The sequence below is a fragment of the Pocillopora verrucosa genome, chromosome 11 (genome assembly GCF_036669915.1).
Source record: "Pocillopora verrucosa isolate sample1 chromosome 11, ASM3666991v2, whole genome shotgun sequence".
NCBI classification, from domain to species: Eukaryota; Metazoa; Cnidaria; class Anthozoa; order Scleractinia; family Pocilloporidae; genus Pocillopora; species Pocillopora verrucosa.
In genome coordinates this window covers 20716341-20737631 of record NC_089322.1, presented here as the reverse complement: position 1 = coordinate 20737631, position 21291 = coordinate 20716341, and the positions used below count along the sequence as shown (strand labels likewise).

Here is a 21291-nt window from a genome sequence, read left to right as displayed (position 1 = left end):
TACATAACATGCTCATGTTTTTATCTAATTGGCTGGTAACTGGCATCCTTCCTCGTCGTTAAATCTTTCATTACAATGCCTCAACAATTGCTAAAAATTCCTTGTCAACAAGAATTTTGGCATCTGAAATTGAAGTTGTCAAGAAAAGGCTTGACTCAATAAGCTGAAAAAACACTCTAGGATATTAAATCATTTACGATTATCACTTGTCACTTACTGGTGCTGAACATGTGGTGGCCCTACAGCCGCGGAAAATTCCAATAGGAATTCCTCGGAAACTCAGTCGATAGTAGCACACAGATGTTGTGGGCTAAAAAATTAAAAGACAAAATCTTACATTAATATTTAAGACAATATGAAACATTAGCAGCTAGTTTCTGAGCTTCTTTTCTATCCAAAATACCATTTAAAAGAGTCTTGAAATGGAAAAAATATAACAGCTTTCAGTAAATTTATCACAGTGTAAGACAAGGCATGAAGTAGTTTTAAAAATTACAAAACAGCCTATAGTTTTCACTCTTATTGAACTCAAAATACAGTGAAACCTGCAATAAGCAGAAATAACGTCAAGCAGCCTTGCCAAACACTAGGCAAATGTGCTTCAAATCTTTAACCCTTTCACTTCAATGATCTCAATGGTAATTCTCCATAGTACCGTCTGCTACAACTCTGAAAAGCTCAAGTTGGTTCTGAAAAAATGTATTGGGTCAACTAATATCACTTGTGTGCTTAATCTAGTAATGATATGATTGTAACGAGAAAATCTGTCTTCGTCACTCATGAGAGTTAAGGGGTTTATAATAAACATGAAAAAACTACGCACGTCTGATTGGCTGAGAACGCGTGCAATTTTCATGTAACACGTGTGCAAAGTTGTAACACCAAAGCAAATTACAAATAGCGCACACGCACTGCCAAAATTTCGTCCGCCTTGACTTTCTGTGGTGCGTTTTTCTTGTACATTATTAACAAAAACAGGTTGGTGCAAATTTGTTATCTTTGAAAAATTTACTTGCACTTATTGACACCAAATTGCAATTGAAATCATATTGTTACCTATACTTAGTCTACTAAGTGCAAATTTCATTTTAACCATCTTGATCTCACAGAACTTACTGATGGAGCATATCCTATAGGGCAACCTGTCCTTGGCATGGCTTTAACAGCTTCACATCGATAACAAATTCCCTGCCAAAAGTTTTAAAATATTAAAATAGAAAAGATAGCAAAAAGAATCCAGCCGTACATAACTCCACTCTAGATCACGAATCAGACTATCCTCTTCACTCACGACATGTATATCTGACGCGTTACTGAAAAAGTAGAAATACTTTGTGTGCCAACATGTCAGAAGAGCAGACAAAAGTCTAAAGATTCCATTCTCCAGTATTCCTGATCCAGTAATATTACTGACAATCATTATAAACAGAACCATGATGCAAATTGGCAACGCACAAGTTTCTATATGATTCAATTTTAATCATGAAGTGTCCCATCTTGAACAATAACATTTGGATGTTAAAAGAAATACTTGTCGTGACTAAATTCGAAAGTCCATAAGATAATGAAGATGACACTTTGACTTCCGCGAAGCGAGAATAGAACACAGTATCATTATCATATACTTGACACTTATTAAAACTTGGAAACACAAAGTCTTCATTGCTAGATTTTCAATATTAGTTGAAGTAGTGCTGGTGTTCTTTGCCCCAAATTTACCAACTTTTCCTAATTGGGTTGGTCTAACTGTCCAAACAAATCATTTACGTACATTACTGAATTTCTGTCCATTACAATTTCTTGGTAACAGAGGCTCAATGTCGTCAGGGATGATAAGGTTATCTGTTACATGAAGTATACCATCACTGACAAGAACACTTGATTCTGTTATGACGGAATCTTTATCCACAACAATACGACCCTAAAGAGCAACATGTACTAAGCATGAAAACATCATGTCAGGCCTCAATAATACTGCAAACACACAGACTGATACAAAGTGAAAAGGGAGGTAAGTTTCTGAAGAAATTGTAGTGCTGCCTTGTAAGGTATTAAAAGATAATTTGTTTTTATCAACTGAATTAATGATGTAAAGTAGCCACCATAGAGAGTTTCTAAGGCTGAGGTTTCAGGCATTACCTCTTTGTCAGAGCAAATGAATTTCCTTCTGATGAAAGGTTAACATAGAGTGGAGTCTTGCAAGAGAGTTTTACAGGTTAAGGCTGTTGAAGACAGTTTGCTTCGAGTTTTAATTCAACTTTTTACCTTTATGGTTTCTGGAAGTCCAAAATTGTGATACTTGCATAATTATCCTGTTTGCACGCATGAGATCGCCTTTTCAATCAACAGGCACGTAGGGAATAGAAAAATTACCTATCAATAAGACTATAAGTCGCCTAAATTAAGAACAAGCTCACTTACCGTGGGAGTTACTTTGACTTCTAATGATTCTCCTTGTACTGATACAACTTTGCCACTGTATATCAAGTCTAACACTGCCATCTAAAGAAGAAACAGTTGTCAGTAACTGCTGCTGTGACTTGTAGAGGATCTAACTAAATAAATTACCATCACATGCTCAAGCATTAAAACTTATGGCTGATTTGACTTTTGGTGTTCTCATTAAGCCACTGCCTTACAAGATCCTCACAACTTGGGCACACAGAGTGGCAATAGCCAAAGAGATGGTTTCTTTCAGCGTGGCAAAAAACAGAAACAATAGTTTGATGGTTTCTTCACATGAATAAGAATCCAAAGCTTACTCTTTTGCCTTTGTTGTAATAAGTCATGGTAGAAATGTTGTGCATGCACATTTGGCAGAGACAAACCTTTCCTGTAAGAATGTGGTTTCTTAAAAGTGACTTCAATTTTCTCATTCCCTATAGAAAAAAACACAATAAGGTCATGTGAAGTGCTGGTAACAGAGCTTATGAAATCCCTATTTATTACTCAATGTTAACGTCATGCTACATGAAATAAAGAGGGTAGTGGTGTGATAAATTGTACAAGGATCACAGATTGAGCTACAGAGAGCCATTGATCTCTCCTTCATCAAATAATGTCTCGTTCTCACTGCACCTCTAGTTTTTTTCTTTCAAAATTAAAGCAAAGTAGGTGTTGTTCATCCACTTCACCACAGGAAAAGTCAGAATTTTAATTCACTGAAGAATATACAGTCAGAAAACCAAAAGGTAGAGAAGTCACAAGCAGTGTTAATAAATTGTAAGGTAATTAAGTAAACCTATAAAGCAAGAAAACCAATTGATTTGATACGGTTTCTTATATTGTCAAAGTTGCCACCTTCCTAAAAGTGGAGGGTTCTCTGTGTATCTTATACTAAGACCTCTCAGTTTCATGTTATTCATACCACATCTGTGCTGGTCAAAAATCTCATGGTACTGTTGTCAATCTTATCAAAAGCAGAATTTGCTGGCACCAAAATAGTGAGGGAAGCTCCCAGACCACTCAACTCTGCAGCAATTCCAGATGACTGGTAAAAAAAACAATGAAGATTCACATTTAGCTCACAACTTATAATAATTCAAAGAAAATTTTATTTGATAAATTATGCACATTTAACTTGCATAAACAGGAACAGATATGAGAGGAATATTTCCTACTTGACAAACAATAGAATAACTGACCGACTCTAATCTTCATTTCTAATTAATAAGTTTTTTCAACCTTTCACCATTTTCATGTTCAACCTACCTGTAAAAGTGAGGCAAAAATGGAAAATCTACTTTGTGCCCAAAGGACCTGAAGCAATGATTTCTAGAAGAGAACACAAAGTGGTTAACCCTTTAACTCCCAAGATCAGATTGTTTTTTCTCCTCTCAAGCTGTTACACATTTCCTGGTAGATTTGTTAGGAGAATTTGGCATTAGATCAAGATAAAAACCTCTGTGTGATAATTTTAAGTATTCTCATTACTTTTTTGCTGGATAATGCATGGATATTAATGGGGAGAAGTTCCGTGTTAATCACCTCTAGGAGTTGAAGGGTTAATTATAATCATTACAGTGCTGTTTGCAATTGGGAAGCAAGACTTCCATGAGATGTCAGTCTTTAACTTCACACATCACTTTAAGAAAACCCATAAATTAAAAGATGTGTATTGCATTTTGTTCAGTTTTACAGTGGGTAGTTGGAGGGGCAGAGTCAGTGTTCTTTGAAAGGGGATCAGGAGCTATGCCACCTCTACTGAAATAACTGACTAGGGCTGCCAATAACAAGAAGAGCCCAACTTGCTCGTTTGTAGTTTGTGATTGGTGGGTTTAGCTCCATCAGCAATATTAGGTCATTCTGTTTCTTTTTCTGTGTGTGAAAAAGTACTTTGTATGGTGCTGGCAGTTGCTGACATCTGTTGAGGAGAGTCTAAGTAAGTGAACCAGTTATCCAGAGTCTTTTAGGTGACTAACCAATACTTACAGAGCTCGTCTCTTGATAGTCTCCGACATGCCACATAATCTTGTCAATAACATGAATCATGCCATTGCCGGCTAACAAATCACGGAATAGCACTGATGCATTTACTGACTGATTGTCCAGTTTTAAGTACATAACATTCTGTAAAAAACAATGACAAAAATGATATTAGTGATCACAAAAGCACTGGACACTTGTCCACTCTACAAATGCTTACCTACCATTGTAAGTATCAAAACATGCATTAATAACTTTTAACCTGGTACTCTGAGATGCTTGCATCAATCCCTTGTAGTGTTGTGACTTTCTTGTACTTTTTCAACAACATAGAGTCTAAATCAGCAGCCACTAAGTGCCGACTGACAAAATGTGAGGCCATGTCTGTGTTTGCGGATAGCTCACTAAGCTAAGGATGAAGCAAAACGTGTCAGTGAGTAAGATGCAGGACAAGTCTTTTGGCTGGGAAATAAGGCCAATTAACTTGTACCTTCTAGTGAAGGGTTTTCACTAAAGAGGGTTACTGGCAGTAAATTGACATCAGATTCTGTATAAATCAAATTTGCCACAATTTCAATGTTGCAACAGATATGTTCAGACCACCATCAAATTTGTATAGCCATTGAAGCATAACTTTTATGTGCTCAATTAAAAAAGCAGTTTTGAAAGCTTGCTTCAAAATTAGATGGTCAATATGTAAATTTTGTGTCATACAGCCTGATAGAGGAGAAATAAGAAGTTTTTGACTTTTTCACAGATAGTAAAAAAAACATTCATAAATGAAATTGATACTACTTTTTAAAAGTGTTGTTAGACAATACCCTTGAATTACCAATGCATCACTCCACCTGTTTTCGCACATGCAACAATTATGTTAAATTGGCTCTCACCGGTGCGATTTATTCTCTAACTGCACCGTTTCTGCTCTAATTTGCGTGTCTTTCCTAGCCTATGAAGTTTACTTCCTATAAAACTAGTACATGTACCACTTTCAATACAACTATTACCTCTTCTTGAGTGAGATTTGAAAATGCGCTGTTCACCATTAAGAAAAGAGTAAATGGCCCTGCTCCAGAAAGAGCCAAGTGCATGAATGAACCTGTCAGCAAATCAATTGCTGTGGTTAATTGTCCTTTGAGTCCAATTGGGCCTCTATGGTTCAGGTCTTTTACCCTCTGCAATCACAACAACATATGTCTTAGCACATAATTTTGTACTGCATAGAAAAGGGAAGGCTTCTTCAAAGTAGGACGAGGTAACAGTTACAAACTTGTGTAAGGTTTATATGAGGCTTAAACCTCTTTTTTTTTCCTTGTGTAACACTAGCCTCATATTCATATTTATGAAGTAGGAAGGAAAGGTAAAGAGAGTATCTAAACACCAGAAAATTAAAAATGTATGCAAAGTAGATCATCCATATATGCACTTTGTCACAAAACTGAAGTATCAACTTTGTATATTTCTTGACCTTAAAAAATCATCTTACAAAGATGGGGTACCCACATCCAAGGACCCCACCTAGTGACTAAGCCACCAAGCTTCTGTAGATAGCCATACCTCCCAAAAAAGACTACAGGGGAAGGAGGATAATGACTGTGGGAGAGAGGTGGCTGTAGTAGGAAGAAAAAGGGAGGGATATCACATTTGGATTTCTATTTTATGGAAGCTAAGGTATTTCTATATAGAAAAGAAAACCTGAGACGAGAATAGTCAAATCTGGACATTATTAATCAGTTATGATTGCATTAATGTATTTTGAGCTGTGAATGTTACTTTAATTTGTAAGTTGCATTCCTTTCTTTTAACAAGACACATACTCACCTGGAGAATATTACCATAACATGTGGTGCCATTTCCTCTGTACCCACTATTACAATTGCATCTAAGTTAAAGTTGTAAGAAACAATTATGATTAATTCAAGTAAAGTAGCTAAAGAAACACATGAAACTCTTAAAATGTTCAACATAAGACCTTTTATAAAAACATAATCCAAACCTCTTCACTCCTGGTGCCTCCATTGTACAGTTTGCATTCATGTCACATCCACTGCCATTTTTACACAGATCAATGAGTGCACAGCCAGCCCTACTGGTGTAGTTTTCAAATCCAAAAAGGCAGCTACAGCTACTCTATGATTGTGAACAAATTTTTCAAGTGATTCATCAAATTATGAACTTTGACTTTGAGACTTTATGCTGTCAAGATATTGGCCTAAAGATATGCTAGATAGGACAGTCTGGGCCATCAAACTTCTTCAGGGCAAGTCACATACCTTGATCTAACAGGCTCCGTTTTTTACAACCCATCTTATTTGTGTATGTGACAGGACGGTTATCACACATCATAATCCATTAAATATTTTCAATAGCCCACAGTTGATTGAAACACATCATGTGACCAAATATTCCCCACAGCTAAAACTGGAGGATATCTGAGGATATCACTCAAGTGATATTCCCCAATCTTCAAACCTTATGTGCACTGATTCATATAATACACTTAATTTAAGATGAGAAAGCATTTTCATGGTTGTTACTGAAGAGGAAAATCTGTTTGTTCACAAAGTCATACAGGATAATACTCAAAAGAAAACATGCTATGCATATCTGTGTAAATTTTCTCGCCAAATAGAGGCTACAGTTTGTATAACCACAGTCTACATTGATAATAATTGTCCTTGGACTATTTAAGTAAAAAAGAAACAAAGCCAGTGGAAAAAAAGCCACCACTTCTCAGACAAATATATTTATTTTTTTGGACAATCTCTCAGCCGCAGACATTATCAACCAATATATCAGCTGCCTGAAGGGGTTTACATACTAAATAGTATCCTCTTCAAGCTCATCTACCATTGATGAAATTAAATTTACCAAATAGTACAAAACATAAGATACCATTTTTCACATTTCTGAAGTTTCAAGCCAATATTACCTTTCCAGGATGTATGTAATTGCACTGAGTTGAACGTGATGGACAGCCACCATTGTTCCTCTGGCAAGGATCAATAGCTGTTAAAGGAAGAAATGTTTGGAAATAAATGCAAAGTTCTGTGACTGATGGTTCTTTCATCAAGGGAAACATCATGTTTAAGAAACTGTTCCTGGCATTACAGAAAATTTAGAATTAATTTTCTAGCTTATAGTATTTTCAAACTTACTATGGACCTTTTATACCTACCTACAAATAAAACGCTGCATTATGTTTAGATCAATTTTAATTATTTTTAATTTTAAAAAACTTCATGACTTTCCCTTTTATATTCAAACTAAGCTGTTCAAAACTTGAATTCCAGCTCTCCTTCTGCATGATCAAATGCTCTTTTTCCCCTTATGGCAAGTTCCTCTTACTGCCCTTCATAGTAGTCATGGAGAAAATTTACTCTGGCCAGCTTTATAAACAAACTAAATAATAAAAGTAATGTGTGAACATTAAACAGACTTCCAAACATTATACTTGAGTAAGAACACTACACAATGGTTTTAAAAAGCTTTTACGCACAATCCATTTTAAACATTAACATACCAATGCAAACTGTTCCATCTCCTGTATAACCAGCAGCACAGGTGCAGTTGTTCCTCCCTGGTCTTAGGTAGAGGCAATCTGCATTACTATGGCAGCCATGGGTACCATCCTTGCAAGGATTGATTGCTAGAAGCAAGAGGGCAGTAGGAAAAAAGTGAAAAAGTCATTCAAACAATGTGAAGAATGATTATTTTTCTTGGTCAGTGACAAACGCAAACTATATATTAAAACAACATGCTAACAACAGCTCCCAACAAGTAGAAAAAACAGCTTTACACACAAGCCAAGTGTTTCATAACACCCACTAATTCCAAAGGAAGACCTGAATTAAAGAGCACTGGTATTGCTAACTCAATCCTCTAATTCATCTTCCTTTCTCTCTTTTTCTTGTTAATTCCTTGAACTACAAAGTCCTCAAATTTTCCTAATTAGCCCTTCAAACCTCTTTTGGAAAAAAATTAATACACATGAAAGACCTTTACCTTTGCAAACACCACTGACATTCTTATATCCTGGGTTACATACACAAGTATCAATACTTTCAATTCTGAAGCAGTTGGCATTAACTCCACAGGAAAGGTTTCTGTCACATCTTGGCAAAGCTAACAAATAACAAAGTAAAATTTACAATAAGAAAGAGTAAAATAATTAAAACTAAGAAATGATTCCACTGAAAGGCCACAGGTAACCCACTACTTACTATTATCACAGTTTGACCCAGCATATCCTAAGACACAAGTGCCTGGCTTGCAGTTTCCTGTGCCATTCAATCCACTGTCACATGTCCCATGTTTGCATAGACAGGCTAAAAAAATAAGTTAAACATACTTGACTATAAATGTCTTTTTCCATTTTAAGAGAACTTTGAAAACTAAACTCTTTAAATCGCCTTCAATACTAACACATGATCACCTACTTCTAATCAATTTAAAAGATAATTGTTCCATGTTGCTGTAGGTTTGTTTAGTTACTGCCAGTTACAAATCACAGATGACATCAAAATGTGGTATTAGGTACAAAAAAGTGGCACCTTTCTTAAAATAAGTATCACAATCATGGCAGTATAATGTTGCAATCTGATTAGCTAATCTGCCACCCTAAGTAAGAGTACAAAGAATGCTGTTCATGTCAACATGTCACACAATGGTCATGATGTCAATATTGTGGTAATTACAAAACAACTTACAGTGCTTTAACACGCTCTGTACTCTTGTCAACAACAACATTCATCATCACAGTGGTCAAAATCTTGTGCACTCATATGAGGCCTGAGGTAGTGTGTAAATACACGTAATACTTACTTTCATTGCAGTAACTACCAAATTTGTTTGAATCCCTACACAGCTCACATGCAAATCCCTTCAAACCATCCTTATGTGAAAGTAGGATATATAAGAACAAATCAATGACAATTTGCTGGCATTATAAATTACAAGGAATCAGAACTAACCATAAAACCTGTATTAGGCCGCACCATATTTAAAGCAGTTACCCTGTATTAAGCGCTTGGTTATCTAAGTCCATAAAGTGTTAGTACCCCTTAATTGCTGTAATTTTCACCTCCATCAAGCAGTAGTGGTCACCTTTCACTGAGTCCCAATGGCCTGTTTGTATTTTCTTCTACATGAATTTATTGGTTTCTTAAAGCAGGACCACTCACACAAAACATAGACTGAATAAATCTTCCACATATATCTTTCTCCCAAAATCAATGTTGGTAGTATCATTGAGCAAATTATTGTACATTAAGTGGTCAACTTTTGCATAAAAGGATGTTTTTATTGTTTCTTTTTTAATACCCTTATGATATTCTGGGAAACCTGTATTAAGAGGTCACCAAGCCATTCCCCAAAGGTGACTGCCTAATACAGGTTTGACTGTACTGGATATAGTGAATGGAATTAAAATTACCTACAATACTTTGCAAATAATCATCAATCATGGTAGTTTGAGCCAGCAGGCTATTCTTGATAATATTGAACTGTTTTTTCATTGATGCAAATCTATCTCAGATTCATTGCCTCGCTCAAAGATCTGTAACTGCTTTTAAAATAAGAGTATAATTATGATTTGTAATCTCACCTGACAAGTGCATGTTCCATCACCACCCACTGTGTCATTACAAGAGCCACGCCCACTGCACACAGGTGTACCAGGACATGCTGTAAAGAAAAGAACATTGATTACATCACAAAACAATGCTGGATCACTTTGCAGTTGTGAGCCTAGTATTCAAACCAACAAACAAGAATTACAATTGTGACAAAAGTTGTAAAGTTTGTATATTAAGTAAAACTGCACCATGATTTTGAGTGCAATTTTTTAAGTGTTTATAAGCACATGTAAATTATTCAAAGACAACAAACCATTGCACAAGCCTGTAGTGCAACATAGTTACTAAAACAAGGAATGACCTAAAATGAACTAAAATGTCCTGAAGTGACCTAAAATGACCTTGAGTGATGTCTAGAATAACCTTGAGTGATACCAAAAATGACCTAAAATAACCTTGACTGATGTCTTACACTGACTAAAATGATGTAACATGACATTTTAACTTTACTGAAACAATTTAAAATAGTGATTGCCAGCCATAAACAACAGAACAACAGAAATGAAAGTGCGAGCTGGGAGCTCACCTCCTCTGTTTCTGTTTCTGTTTGCTACTTAAGATCACTAAGAACACCTTCGATCATTACCACCAGCTACTATTGTGGATCTTTTTTAGCTAGACTTAAATGTCAGTTTTGGTTACCTTAAATATTGGTGAAGGTTATTTTTTCATTTCTGGCCATTTTAGACAACAGTCAAAATAATTTTAGGGTTTTCTTAAGGTCATTCCTTGTTTTAGTAACTTACCGTATGGCAGTTTGTAAAGTGCAGTTTGTAGTCTTTGAAGAATTTAAAAGTGTTTTTTTTACACCAAATTACATTGAGAAACCATGCTATTACTACTAAATCATAATTTACAACAAAGAAGCATCCCAGAGAGTCAAGAGAGACAAGATTTGACAGTGCATGAACTACTTGTAATTTGCACTACAATGTGTTTCAACTTTGCATTAGCACCATGATGTTGTACTCGAGTCAAACAAAAATAGCATTTGTTTTCAGCCAACCAGAAGCAGATAATTTTTTCATGTATATTTTTACAATTTTTTCAGACATACAACAGTTCAAAGTGATAATTAACCCATTGCAATGTTTGACAAGACAGTCCTTGCTTAATGGATTACAATTAAAAATATTTGAGTATCTAACAAATTCAGAGCATGTTACTGACTGGTACAGTGGCAAATATAACCTACACAGTCAAACAATATATACAAAGATCATAAAATTTTTCGATCAGATTTATAAATTAATCCTTGCATGGCTTTTAGGTGAGTTACTGAGTTCTTTTTTACATTTGTTGCCATTTCCCAATAAAAGCTTCTCAAGCCATTATCCTCTGTAACAACATTAACACACAGCAGATCTTATTGATTCCTCTCAAAAAGTTTTAAATTTATTCAATATTTCACTGGGAAATTGAAACAAGAATATTTCCATGATCCTTAATAAGCACTAGCCTACACTCAATATGAAAATGAAACTATATAACAAATATTTACCAGTCATTATCAATAACAAGCGAAGAGTTTGTTTCATTTAATACTGAAAGTCCCTCTAAAATGTTATTTTCCATCATATCATTTTAATTTATAAATCTAAAACATTCCATATGAGATGTTTGATTAGACAGGCATTGGAAAACATCAGCATAAATTAAAAAGAAAGGGTGACTTGTTAACAGCAAATTCAAATATGATAACTATATTGTATTCCAAAAAAAAACAAACAATCTAAGAAATTTGTGATATGATCTAAAAACCCTTTACACCCAAACATCAGTATGCATATTCTCCAAACTTTTCTCTATACTTTTCCTAAGGTGCTAACAATTAGAAGAATTTGTCTAACATCCAAGAACTCCTTTAGTTGGTGATCATACGCTACATTCCTGTGACCAGAATGTGTGATTCAGGGATGATATTGTAAGGAGAAATTAGATGCAATTCCCTCTCAGGGGTCAAAAGGTGAGGGATTTGTTAGGCGTCAGTTTCTTTTTGTGAGGGTGTATTTCAGTATCAAAACAGTTGTATCAGCACTGCTATCTTGCACAGCTTTATTGTTAATAGTATTGCTGGGTATAAAATTCTCCTTAACAATATGGTCATCAAATCTCTCTTTTGATAAATAAAGTTTATCTGTGCTATTAACTCTTTAACTCCCAGAATAGATTAACATATAACTTCTCCCTATAATATCCATACATTATCAGGCATACAGATATCGAGAATACTCAGACTTATCAGGTAGAAGTTGTTCTCTTAATCTAACACCAATTTCTAGTGACTAATAACTTATTTTTAAGCAAATGTGTGGCAACTAGAGGAGAGAATTAACCATCAGATCATAGGATTTAAAATGTTGATCAAGATTCCTTGGTAAATTTTTTTTAAGCTCCTCACTGGGTTAATTGATATGGTTACAATATTGGATTTCTGCACTGTAATATTTAAAAGAGGACAATTTATCATAAAGGTGTTTCCTTGTAAACACTTACAGATTTGTTTCCCACACACATTTGTTAAATATCATTAACAAAGTATGATCAGTTGATGCCAAACATGCTAAATATACTGCGCTGCAACAAGAGAATGTCTTTTGAGTGTAAAGAAAAATCAGATTTAAGTTTAGCTGTAAATTGATCAACTAAACAAAAATAAGAAAATAAGATTGTAGTAAATTACCTAACTCAATCCATGGGAATTTTTTGGCTAGATCCATACATCTGACAATATTTTCATTCAAATCCTGATATCTATTACTTTAAGAATTTTTGTGAAATGACATTACAGCATATCAGTTTGTTTGAATAGGAATGTTTAACTTTACTTCCACAATATAAATATTCCTTTAATTTTGCTCTTATTTATGTGGTAGTATTACAGCATCGCAATCCAGAATGATAAGCAATCAAGGTCTATAACTCTGGAAAAAAAATTAACTTTCTATGAATAACGACACAGAAAAATTGAGTCGACCGCACCGAACATCATTATGCTAACCAGGGCAAAAAGTTACATAAATACACAATACCCATGCTATGAGTTCTCCAAGACTATAAACCTATTTACCGCCGGCAAGAAAGAACAATTATGGCATAGCAATTAAGTTCTTGACGTAAGTTTATCTCTAGCACCTCCCTTTCGCCCCCGCTGAGAGTATTTTTGTCTTCTTTTGGCTCAAAATTTAAACAGCGCTAATTTTGAATCTTCGAATTACATTAAAAATATACTGTATGAAAATTTGAGATTTAACCTAAGACTATTATTTTGTAAACGTGAGCGGTTGAATTAGGATGCTGGATATTGCATATCGAAACAAGGTACGATAAGGCCTATTTACACGGCACGACTTTGTCGCATGCGACAAGCTTACGACAGGCCTACGACATGACTTAAGAGTCGTAAGCGAGTTGTAGGTTTGATTTACACGAAACAATTCGTGTCGTAAGCCTGTCGTAAGCTTGTCGCATGCGACAAAGTCGTACCGTGTAAATAGGCCCATACAGTACTTCAATATTAGATGAACTGGACTTTGGAAAATGCGCTGCATCACCATCGTAAGATCTTACAAAAGTAGACATGCATTAATTGAGATAATTTTCACTTACATTTTAAAAAATTTATTAAACGTGGACGAGCGAGCTGTATTGATGTGCGATTGGAAGCTTTAAGATAATTTTTTTAAGGCTTTTCATCTGCTTGTAAGCTGATTTGTTATGCTAAATACACGTGTAAAGTGCATCTTTGTGACTTACAATTGTAACAAATCTTAATGTAAACCATCACGAAACAATCAGTCACAGGTAGAAACGAAAGTGGACGAGTTTCTCCCCATCTATAAAGTTGATTTCATTTCGATTTGTCAGCTTTAACCACTCCATTGTCATATTGGCTTTAAAAGCGCTTTATAATAATCCAATCATTATGTCAAAGAGTACATGGCTTACAAAACCTTTCAACATATTCCCGCGAAATTTTGTAACATGATGACTTAAAAGTCCGTGGCGCCAAATTCACGCAATTGAAAATACCAAAATTGCTGCAGCTAAATTTCAATGAGCAGCTAAAACTCGAGGTGAAATAATCAATTGAACCAATATATATTTGGCAGTGAGACGAATATGTCCTGCGAAGCTCAGTAAAAAAGCAAATTGTTTGTCAATTGAAATGTTTATCTTTCTTAGTTGGGTTTTCCAGGGGAGTAAAACATGTGGAGTTTCCCCTGGGATTTAGTCGAAATGTGCTCATTCAAGGGTGGGTTAATGCATTTGCGATTTAAATACCTTGGCAGTCCTGTCCCCAAAAGCCGGCACAACATTCTTTCTGTGTAATCTTCCTTGAGCAATTATGCTGACATCCAGGGACACGCATGGAGCCGAAGTTAAATCCAAAAAAAACGGAATAAGCACAGCTCTGTTCGCCTTCACCGCTGGTAACTTGCTGATAACCGGACGGACAGGGACGTTGAAAAAAGGCATTTACCGAACATTCCATGCAGTTGCTCCGCACAAAACTATCGATCTGCTTGTCGCATCTTTTAGATACTACAAGCGACGGCAACAAGATCACGCACACAGCGAAAAATGTCCCGATCGTTGAGGTGCTCGGCAGCATCTTCGCCATAGCGCTCGATAGAACAACCCTTGGGCGACTGTGAAGATTTTTCCTCGCGAAGGAGATGAAAAATGTAAACGCTCTGCTGATTTTCGTCGCTCAAGCGATTCTCAAGCACCTCTTCTTTCACTCAAAGAACTAAATTTAGTTCTTTAATTTACATATCTGGACAAGTGTTTACATACTATGGACCAATGAAGTTGTGAAGTGATCCCAAGTTGTTCCTCCAAATTAAGAAATGTCAGAGTTCCAACATCTGTATGATTTCCTAATAACTACCACAATACGCAACCATCGTACAAAAAATGAAATTGATAGATAAAATGCCTTTATCCAGCTTCGACTTCCTGCGTTACGGTAAGTCAGTGAACCGAAACTTTCCTTCCGCGAAGTTAAATCTTTGAAGTGTGAACGATTTCTATTTTGAATAATTTCCAAGAAGGCGACCTTAAAATGACAAAAATTTGATTTCGAGGCTAAACAAGAACATAAATAATCAAACTTTCGGATCAAAATAGGGAGTAGTTTTCAGAAAGAGCAATATCTTACGACTGTAGTCACCCGAAAAGGCAGAATTGGAATGTCCGGCAATTGTGAGTAACCGCAAATAATGACTAAAGTAATTTCTCCTAACTGAAGTGAGAGTTTCCAACTGAATTGCTCCACGGCATTTTTAAGTCAGATGGAGACAACTTCCATGACAATGCTCTCCTGCTTGAAAAAAAATTTCACACTTCCAATTAGTGGTTTCTTAGGGGAATCTATTTAAATGATAATAATGCGCCGCTTCTGACCAAGATTGTTCGGTAAATATCTTTGGATATTGGCCAAGTTAACTGTAAATCATCATTCAAAGCGACGGTGAAAACGCGATTCACACAGAAAAAGGATTTTTTAATTTCAAGAAAAAATCTAAAAACCCTATCTTGAATTTCGGATACACCGCTCTCTAAAGTCTCGAATCCTCTTTTGAGAGAACGTCAAAGACTGTCCACTCAAGCTACGGTGTTACTACGAACCGAAAAACGGAGTCCGAGTCACCATCGTTTCCGAAATTGCTACGAAAGTAAGAACAAGCACGCCGAAGAAAATGAAATAACTCCGAGGAAATGAAATTTAAAACCAGAATCACTGCGTAAAACTCATTTCATCACACATTTCGACATGACGCATTCTGTAACTTTTTCCCAAAATAACTGATTTTTGCTTCATAATTTCCTGTTTTTCAGGCACGATTCTAGGAAATGCCTGATTGAAAACGCGACTAACTGATATCAATAGTAAGTGCTACTACTTGAGGACTTACCACATGAGGTAAAAGAGAGCGAGAACACTTTTCAAAGGCATGTATGTATTGCTAACAGATAATGTGTAGCATGGCAGCACACGCTAGTGATGCAATTGGATGGCGGTTTGAAAATATATCCGACTCATTCGCAATCTCTCCGTGTCCCTGTCTTTGTTGCTCAAGAATACACTTTGAAAGTTATTTCCTGGCTTTTCATCCCCAGGAAATACTTTTTCAGACATGGGTCCTTTCCTTAAGAATTCCTTGTCAACCATATAACACACAATACACTGAAGATGATCTATTTACGGTTTCTCAAGCATCAACTTGAGTAGTGAGTGACAAAAGCTTTTACTGTCTCTCACAACAAGAGCTTGTATTTGAGGTGTTGCTTGCATTGGAAGCTCCAACACCCTTTAACCACTAAGAGTCATTAGCATCTAATTTCTCCTTACAATATCACCCCCAGATCACATATTAAGGTCATGAGATTGAATGAAATGATCACCAACTAAAGAAGTTCTTGATCTTTTAAACAAATTCTCCCTGTCAGAACCCCAAAAATGTTTAGAGGAAAGTGTAGAGAATATGTCTCCTTATAAAAGGCTGTAAAGAAAGCTGTACACTTCTCAGGAAACAAGCAAAAAAAGTAGGAAAAACAGGAAAGAAGATAGTATTGCCATTTTTTTTTTTGGAAAAGTACAGAGAGCACAATTTAAAGAAAGGAATCATATATTGGTAGCTTTATTGGTTTAATCAGGATGACCTCCTCAAGCTCATTGTGTTTCACTAAATTTATCTAGTTATTGTGTATAAATACATGGCAACAGAAGCTCTCCTTGTGGCAAGTGCTTCAGGAAGGAAGAAGGTGAGGGAGACTCTTGTGTGATGCAAGGGAATTCCTTATCTCTGAAACTCTACAAGAGGGTTACTCTCACAGGATTTTAATGGAATGTGAAGCATGAAACTGTTGCCATATTTCAGACCAAAATAAAAGGTTTTCTCCACTTTTTTTAAGTCACAAAGAAGTACAGGAAAGTTGTGGTTGCAAAAAGACATATTAAGTTACAGCAAGTATAAAAAACCTCATCAAATTTCAAACCTAAATGATCAAATCTCTATTCAGTCACCTACAAAATCATCCAAAAAAACCATACCCTTTCACACTACAAACAGTTTTATATTCAGAGACACATTAGTATCTGGCCCATTCTCTCTCTGTCAAACCAGGGCTGTCAGCTTTAAATAAAATCATGTTCACCTTAAAAGTTACTTATTCTTAAAATGGAAGTGTTCCATTTTTCAATTTTTAACTTGTGAAAAATCAAGTAAAGAGATTTCCCCACAAACCAAGAAGATGCTGTACATCTTTAAAACTTAACCACCACTGTAGCACCAATTTCAACCACTAAAATTTGGATGACTGACTATTTACTATTGTATTTCAAATTAGGGAAACACCTTTTCCCATTTCACTAACTTATTATCATAGTTATTGTAAGGGTTACCCCATGAGATGAATACCCCATTAAGGGCCATTCCATTCAATACTCACACCTCACCCCACCTTCCATTTCATGAGAGGGTCTAAAATCTGAGCTCGGGTTAGCACATTGGCACTTTTACTCTTCTAGACATTTCTGATGGTGTATCTAAAACCATTTGGCTTTTCCTACCGGCAGGAAAACAGTTTTTCTGATGGGAAAAGTATCTGCACTCTGGCCTTTTACTTCTAAGGGGAGTAAAGAGGGAGGGGTGAGGGGGAGGGGGGGGGCATCTTTTGCGAAATAGACTAAGACCTGTACTTCAATAATTAAGATCGATAAAATGTATAGAGGAAAATTCGGCTACCCTTGGAAAGAAATACAAACCAAATTTTCAACTCGGTAACAGTCTTGATTTTAGCTAAGACCAAAGTGTATTAAGAAAAAAAAAGAATTTCAAAGACGTCCCCGTATGAAAACTGGCATAACCGCTCGATAAATTCGAAATTCCTTTCCGAAAGGGTTCAGGGATCAGTGTGGAAGAACGGTCATTTACAAAGAAGGCTATTCTAATATTTATAACACTAACCTCTTCAATCCTTCAGCTTTTGCTGTGAAGAAATACATTTGCATATAATCTTCAGTGATCCGATGAGGGACGTCAGACGGCCATACTTAGGGAGAGGTCTGGCGCTGAAGTTGACTTGCGCATGTGTCAATAACAAAAATAAGGTTCCGCTGAATAAATTGATGGGCTCTGCCTTCTTCCTCAGTCAAGGAATTCCACGGAAAGGAAGGGAAAATTTTCCACCATGAGCAGCGAAGTACAGCAACAGATACAACAGGATTGGGAGAACAGAGAATTCATAGAAGTCGTGTCAGAAGGAATAAAAAAGATCGCCGAGTTTCTCAACGACTTTGGTGGGTAAAAAATTGTAGTGGTGTTCGATCAGAGTTGACTTAATTATTATTGAATACAAACATCCTTCAGTTGTTTCAAGAACCTTATATATGCGTTGGGCATACGGTTTTTTCGGTACAGCCTTGTTTTAAGTGCTCGGTTTGCTCATAAATACATAGATTGGCCTTGTAATATTTGCTGGAAGGAAGGAGATAAACTGAGCTTACGGGGCTTGCACTTACAAAGTGTATCGTAATATTTTAGTTTATTGGTTGAGAACTATATAATGATTGATCCTACTTTCTTGTTTTTGTATATCATTCAGACGTATCATGTAGATCAAGATTAGCGAAAATAAATGAACAGTTAACATCGTTAGAGCAGAGAGTGGAATACATCGAGGCCAGGGTATGTACTGATTACTATCACGTTCACATAATATTATGGGCAATATTGTAACAATAATGATAAAAGTTGACATACAATCATTGAATCTGTGCAAATGTACTTACTAGTGTTGAGTCTCATCCAGGAGTTTTTGGTAAACTGTGATTGCTAGAATAGGAAACACAGCTGTAATGTAATCAAGTTGAAGTAACAAACTACTGTTGGTTAATCTGAATTATCTAAACAAACAGTGAAATGGAACCAGATAATTTGGTTTATCAAATGAATTGATGATGTAAATTGACCACCATAGAGAGTTTTTAAAGCAGGCATTTTGACGTTAACCCTTGAGAAGGGCTAATGCTTAAAATGTCAGCATAAGAAACTCTTAATGGTGGCCAATTTACGCACATTATCAACCTTAGTTAATAAAATCAAATCATCTTATAATACCCCTAGTGACGCACCACCACAGTTTGATAACAAATGCACCTCAGTTATCTGGTCTCATGCGTTATTTTATAGAAGGATACATGTCAATCTGATGTGAAAAATCTTAACTCTACACAGAACTACTTATTACATGTAGTTTGTGTGTTTGTTGTTGTTGTTGCTGTTTTTTTTTTTTTAGTTTCCTTACTTGTCATGATCATCCATAACACAAGAAGCATTCCAGAAACATTTTCACTTGATTACACAGTCACTTCTTGGAATTTTTTTTAGGTAACAAAAGGAGAAACATTGTCATAATCCTGCTGTTACTTCTTGCTACACTGGTGTTGGATGAACCCCTCATAGGATTCAAAGAAAAAATATATATTTCTTTTGTAAATAGTATTCTTTGCTGAATGAAAGTGAGCTCTATTTAATCAGTACCATAACAATTTATTAGTTCTTTCACCTTTTCACATAATAACCTGAAGTAAGATCTGAGAAAAAAATTTATTGTTAAGCTGCTATGGAGTGGATAACTCAACTATTATAATGATTTTAAATTGCTATGTTATTACAAGAGGCCTGCACTGTTTTCATGAGATATTTAGCAATAGGTAGTGGTACCAGTCAGGTGGAGTTTCTGAAGGCCAGAACCCAGTTGTTCAAAGAATGGATAATGCTATCCAGTGAATAAATCTCTATTCAGCAGATAGCCCAGTAATTTTTGGCAACAATTATCTGCTGGATAGTGATTTATCAGTTGGATAGCATTAACCAAACTTTGAACAACTGGGCCCTGAAGTTTTTCAGGTAACACAAGACAACAACAGTCATTTTCAAACCTCAAGAGAATTGAATAAATGTTTTATTTTTGAGATGTTTTATCATTCTGTGAGTGGTCTCACTATCATCCTTATAACACTTTGAGAAAATCTCTCCTTTTAATCTTAGCTAAGAAATATAATTAATTTTACCAAACTGCCCAAATCAGTCAGAAAATTCAGTCATCTTTAGGTCAAGAGCAAAACCATTTTTCTTGGACAAATCCTGTATTTTCACCCATTGCACCAAGTAAACTTATTTGTATATTTATGGAGGCTCATTGCACGAGCTTTGGCTACCTGTGGTTTTATAATTTCAACTTCACCTGACTTTCCTTCAAAAGGTTGATTTTCCTTCGCTCAACTTAAAACCACCTGCCTTCTCTCCCACTCTGAGGAGTTTATCAAAGTTCTTCAGGGACTTTTAAGAAGCCAGGCATTTAATCCTTAAACCCTTTGGGAGTAAATGGCATCTAATTTCTCCTTGCATTATCAACACTGAATCATTCATCAAGATCATGAGAATAAAGGAAATGATCACCAAATAAAGAAGCTCTTAATTGTTAAACAAATTCTCCCGGTCAGCACCTTACGAAATGTGTAGAGAACATTATGGAGAATATGCATACTAATATTAGGGTGTAAAGGGTAAAAAAAAAAAACAGTAGGTGGCAGGGATACAAGTGAGTGTCCAAATCAAGACAGATAATTTGCTATTTTGACTTATTAACCTTTTAATCCACAAAGGTGATTAACATGGAACTTCTCCCTTTAATATCCATACATATCCAGGAAACAGATAATGAGAATACTCAAACTTATCAGGTAGTTATCTTGATCTAACATCAAATTCTCGTCACTAATTGATGAAGAAATTTGTAGCAGCTGGAGGGGAGAATTAAAAATCAGATCTTAGGAGTTAATGGGTTAAAAAAGGCACCACTTCTACTACAAGTAGCAGGTGGAAATGCCAGTCACTGTTGCTTCTGGACAACTGATTCTTTTTTTTTTGGCCTTGCAGCCATGTCCTGGGTATAATATAGAGATTTAGCCAAGCCTAAAAGCAGAGCTTGCATTTTTTTTCCTGCATGTCCCAAGGGCAAAACACCTTGCCCTGGCCAGGACTAGAACCCAGGTCGTGCGACTCAGAGCCCAGTGCACTGACCACTGGACTACTAGACAAAGCCATGGTGTTGGCATGCCTGCGGTACAGTTGACCACGTTGCTTCTGGACAACTGATTCTTTTTTTTTTTTGGCCTTGCAGCCATGTCATGGGTATATAAAAATGTTTTCTGAAA

The 21291-nt window shown here is 35.8% G+C and overlaps 2 protein-coding genes across 3 annotated transcripts in view; one reads left to right on the top strand and one right to left on the bottom strand.

Annotated features, from left to right (window-relative positions):
• The window catches only part of LOC131772834 (stabilin-2), a 44091-nt gene extending 29088 nt beyond the window's left edge, over positions 1-15003 (bottom strand). Inside the window, exons 1-19 of one of the 2 annotated variants that reach the window (XR_010719177.1) lie at positions 14346-15003; positions 10031-10110; positions 9250-9319; positions 8649-8753; positions 8431-8550; positions 7949-8074; positions 7358-7434; positions 6422-6555; positions 6247-6307; positions 5433-5600; positions 4688-4834; positions 4432-4569; positions 3712-3774; positions 3368-3490; positions 2829-2879; positions 2422-2502; positions 1772-1921; positions 1117-1188; positions 218-310 (exon numbers count right to left, since the gene is read on the bottom strand). Coding sequence is in view for 1 of the 2 variants with exons in the window: in XM_066174627.1 (XP_066030724.1) it covers positions 218-310; positions 1117-1188; positions 1772-1921; positions 2422-2502; positions 2829-2879; positions 3368-3490; positions 3712-3774; positions 4432-4569; positions 4688-4834; positions 5433-5600; positions 6247-6307; positions 6422-6555; positions 7358-7434; positions 7949-8074; positions 8431-8550; positions 8649-8753; positions 9250-9319; positions 10031-10110; positions 14346-14685 (2199 nt within the window). In the remaining variant the exon portion in view is untranslated. The remainder of the gene's footprint in view (positions 1-217; positions 311-1116; positions 1189-1771; positions 1922-2421; positions 2503-2828; positions 2880-3367; positions 3491-3711; positions 3775-4431; positions 4570-4687; positions 4835-5432; positions 5601-6246; positions 6308-6421; positions 6556-7357; positions 7435-7948; positions 8075-8430; positions 8551-8648; positions 8754-9249; positions 9320-10030; positions 10111-14345) is intronic. The other variant, XM_066174627.1, reaches the window with a different exon arrangement.
• A 1766-nt stretch (positions 15004-16769) lies between these two features.
• LOC136284373 (probable protein BRICK1-B) lies at positions 16770-20046 on the top strand. The gene is made up of 4 exons (XM_066174629.1): positions 16770-16832; positions 18222-18369; positions 18675-18757; positions 19460-20046. Exons 1-4 carry the CDS (start codon positions 16785-16787, stop codon positions 19484-19486), a joined length of 306 nt encoding a protein of 101 aa, XP_066030726.1. The 5' UTR covers positions 16770-16784; the 3' UTR covers positions 19487-20046.
• Positions 20047-21291: the final 1245 nt, after the last annotated feature.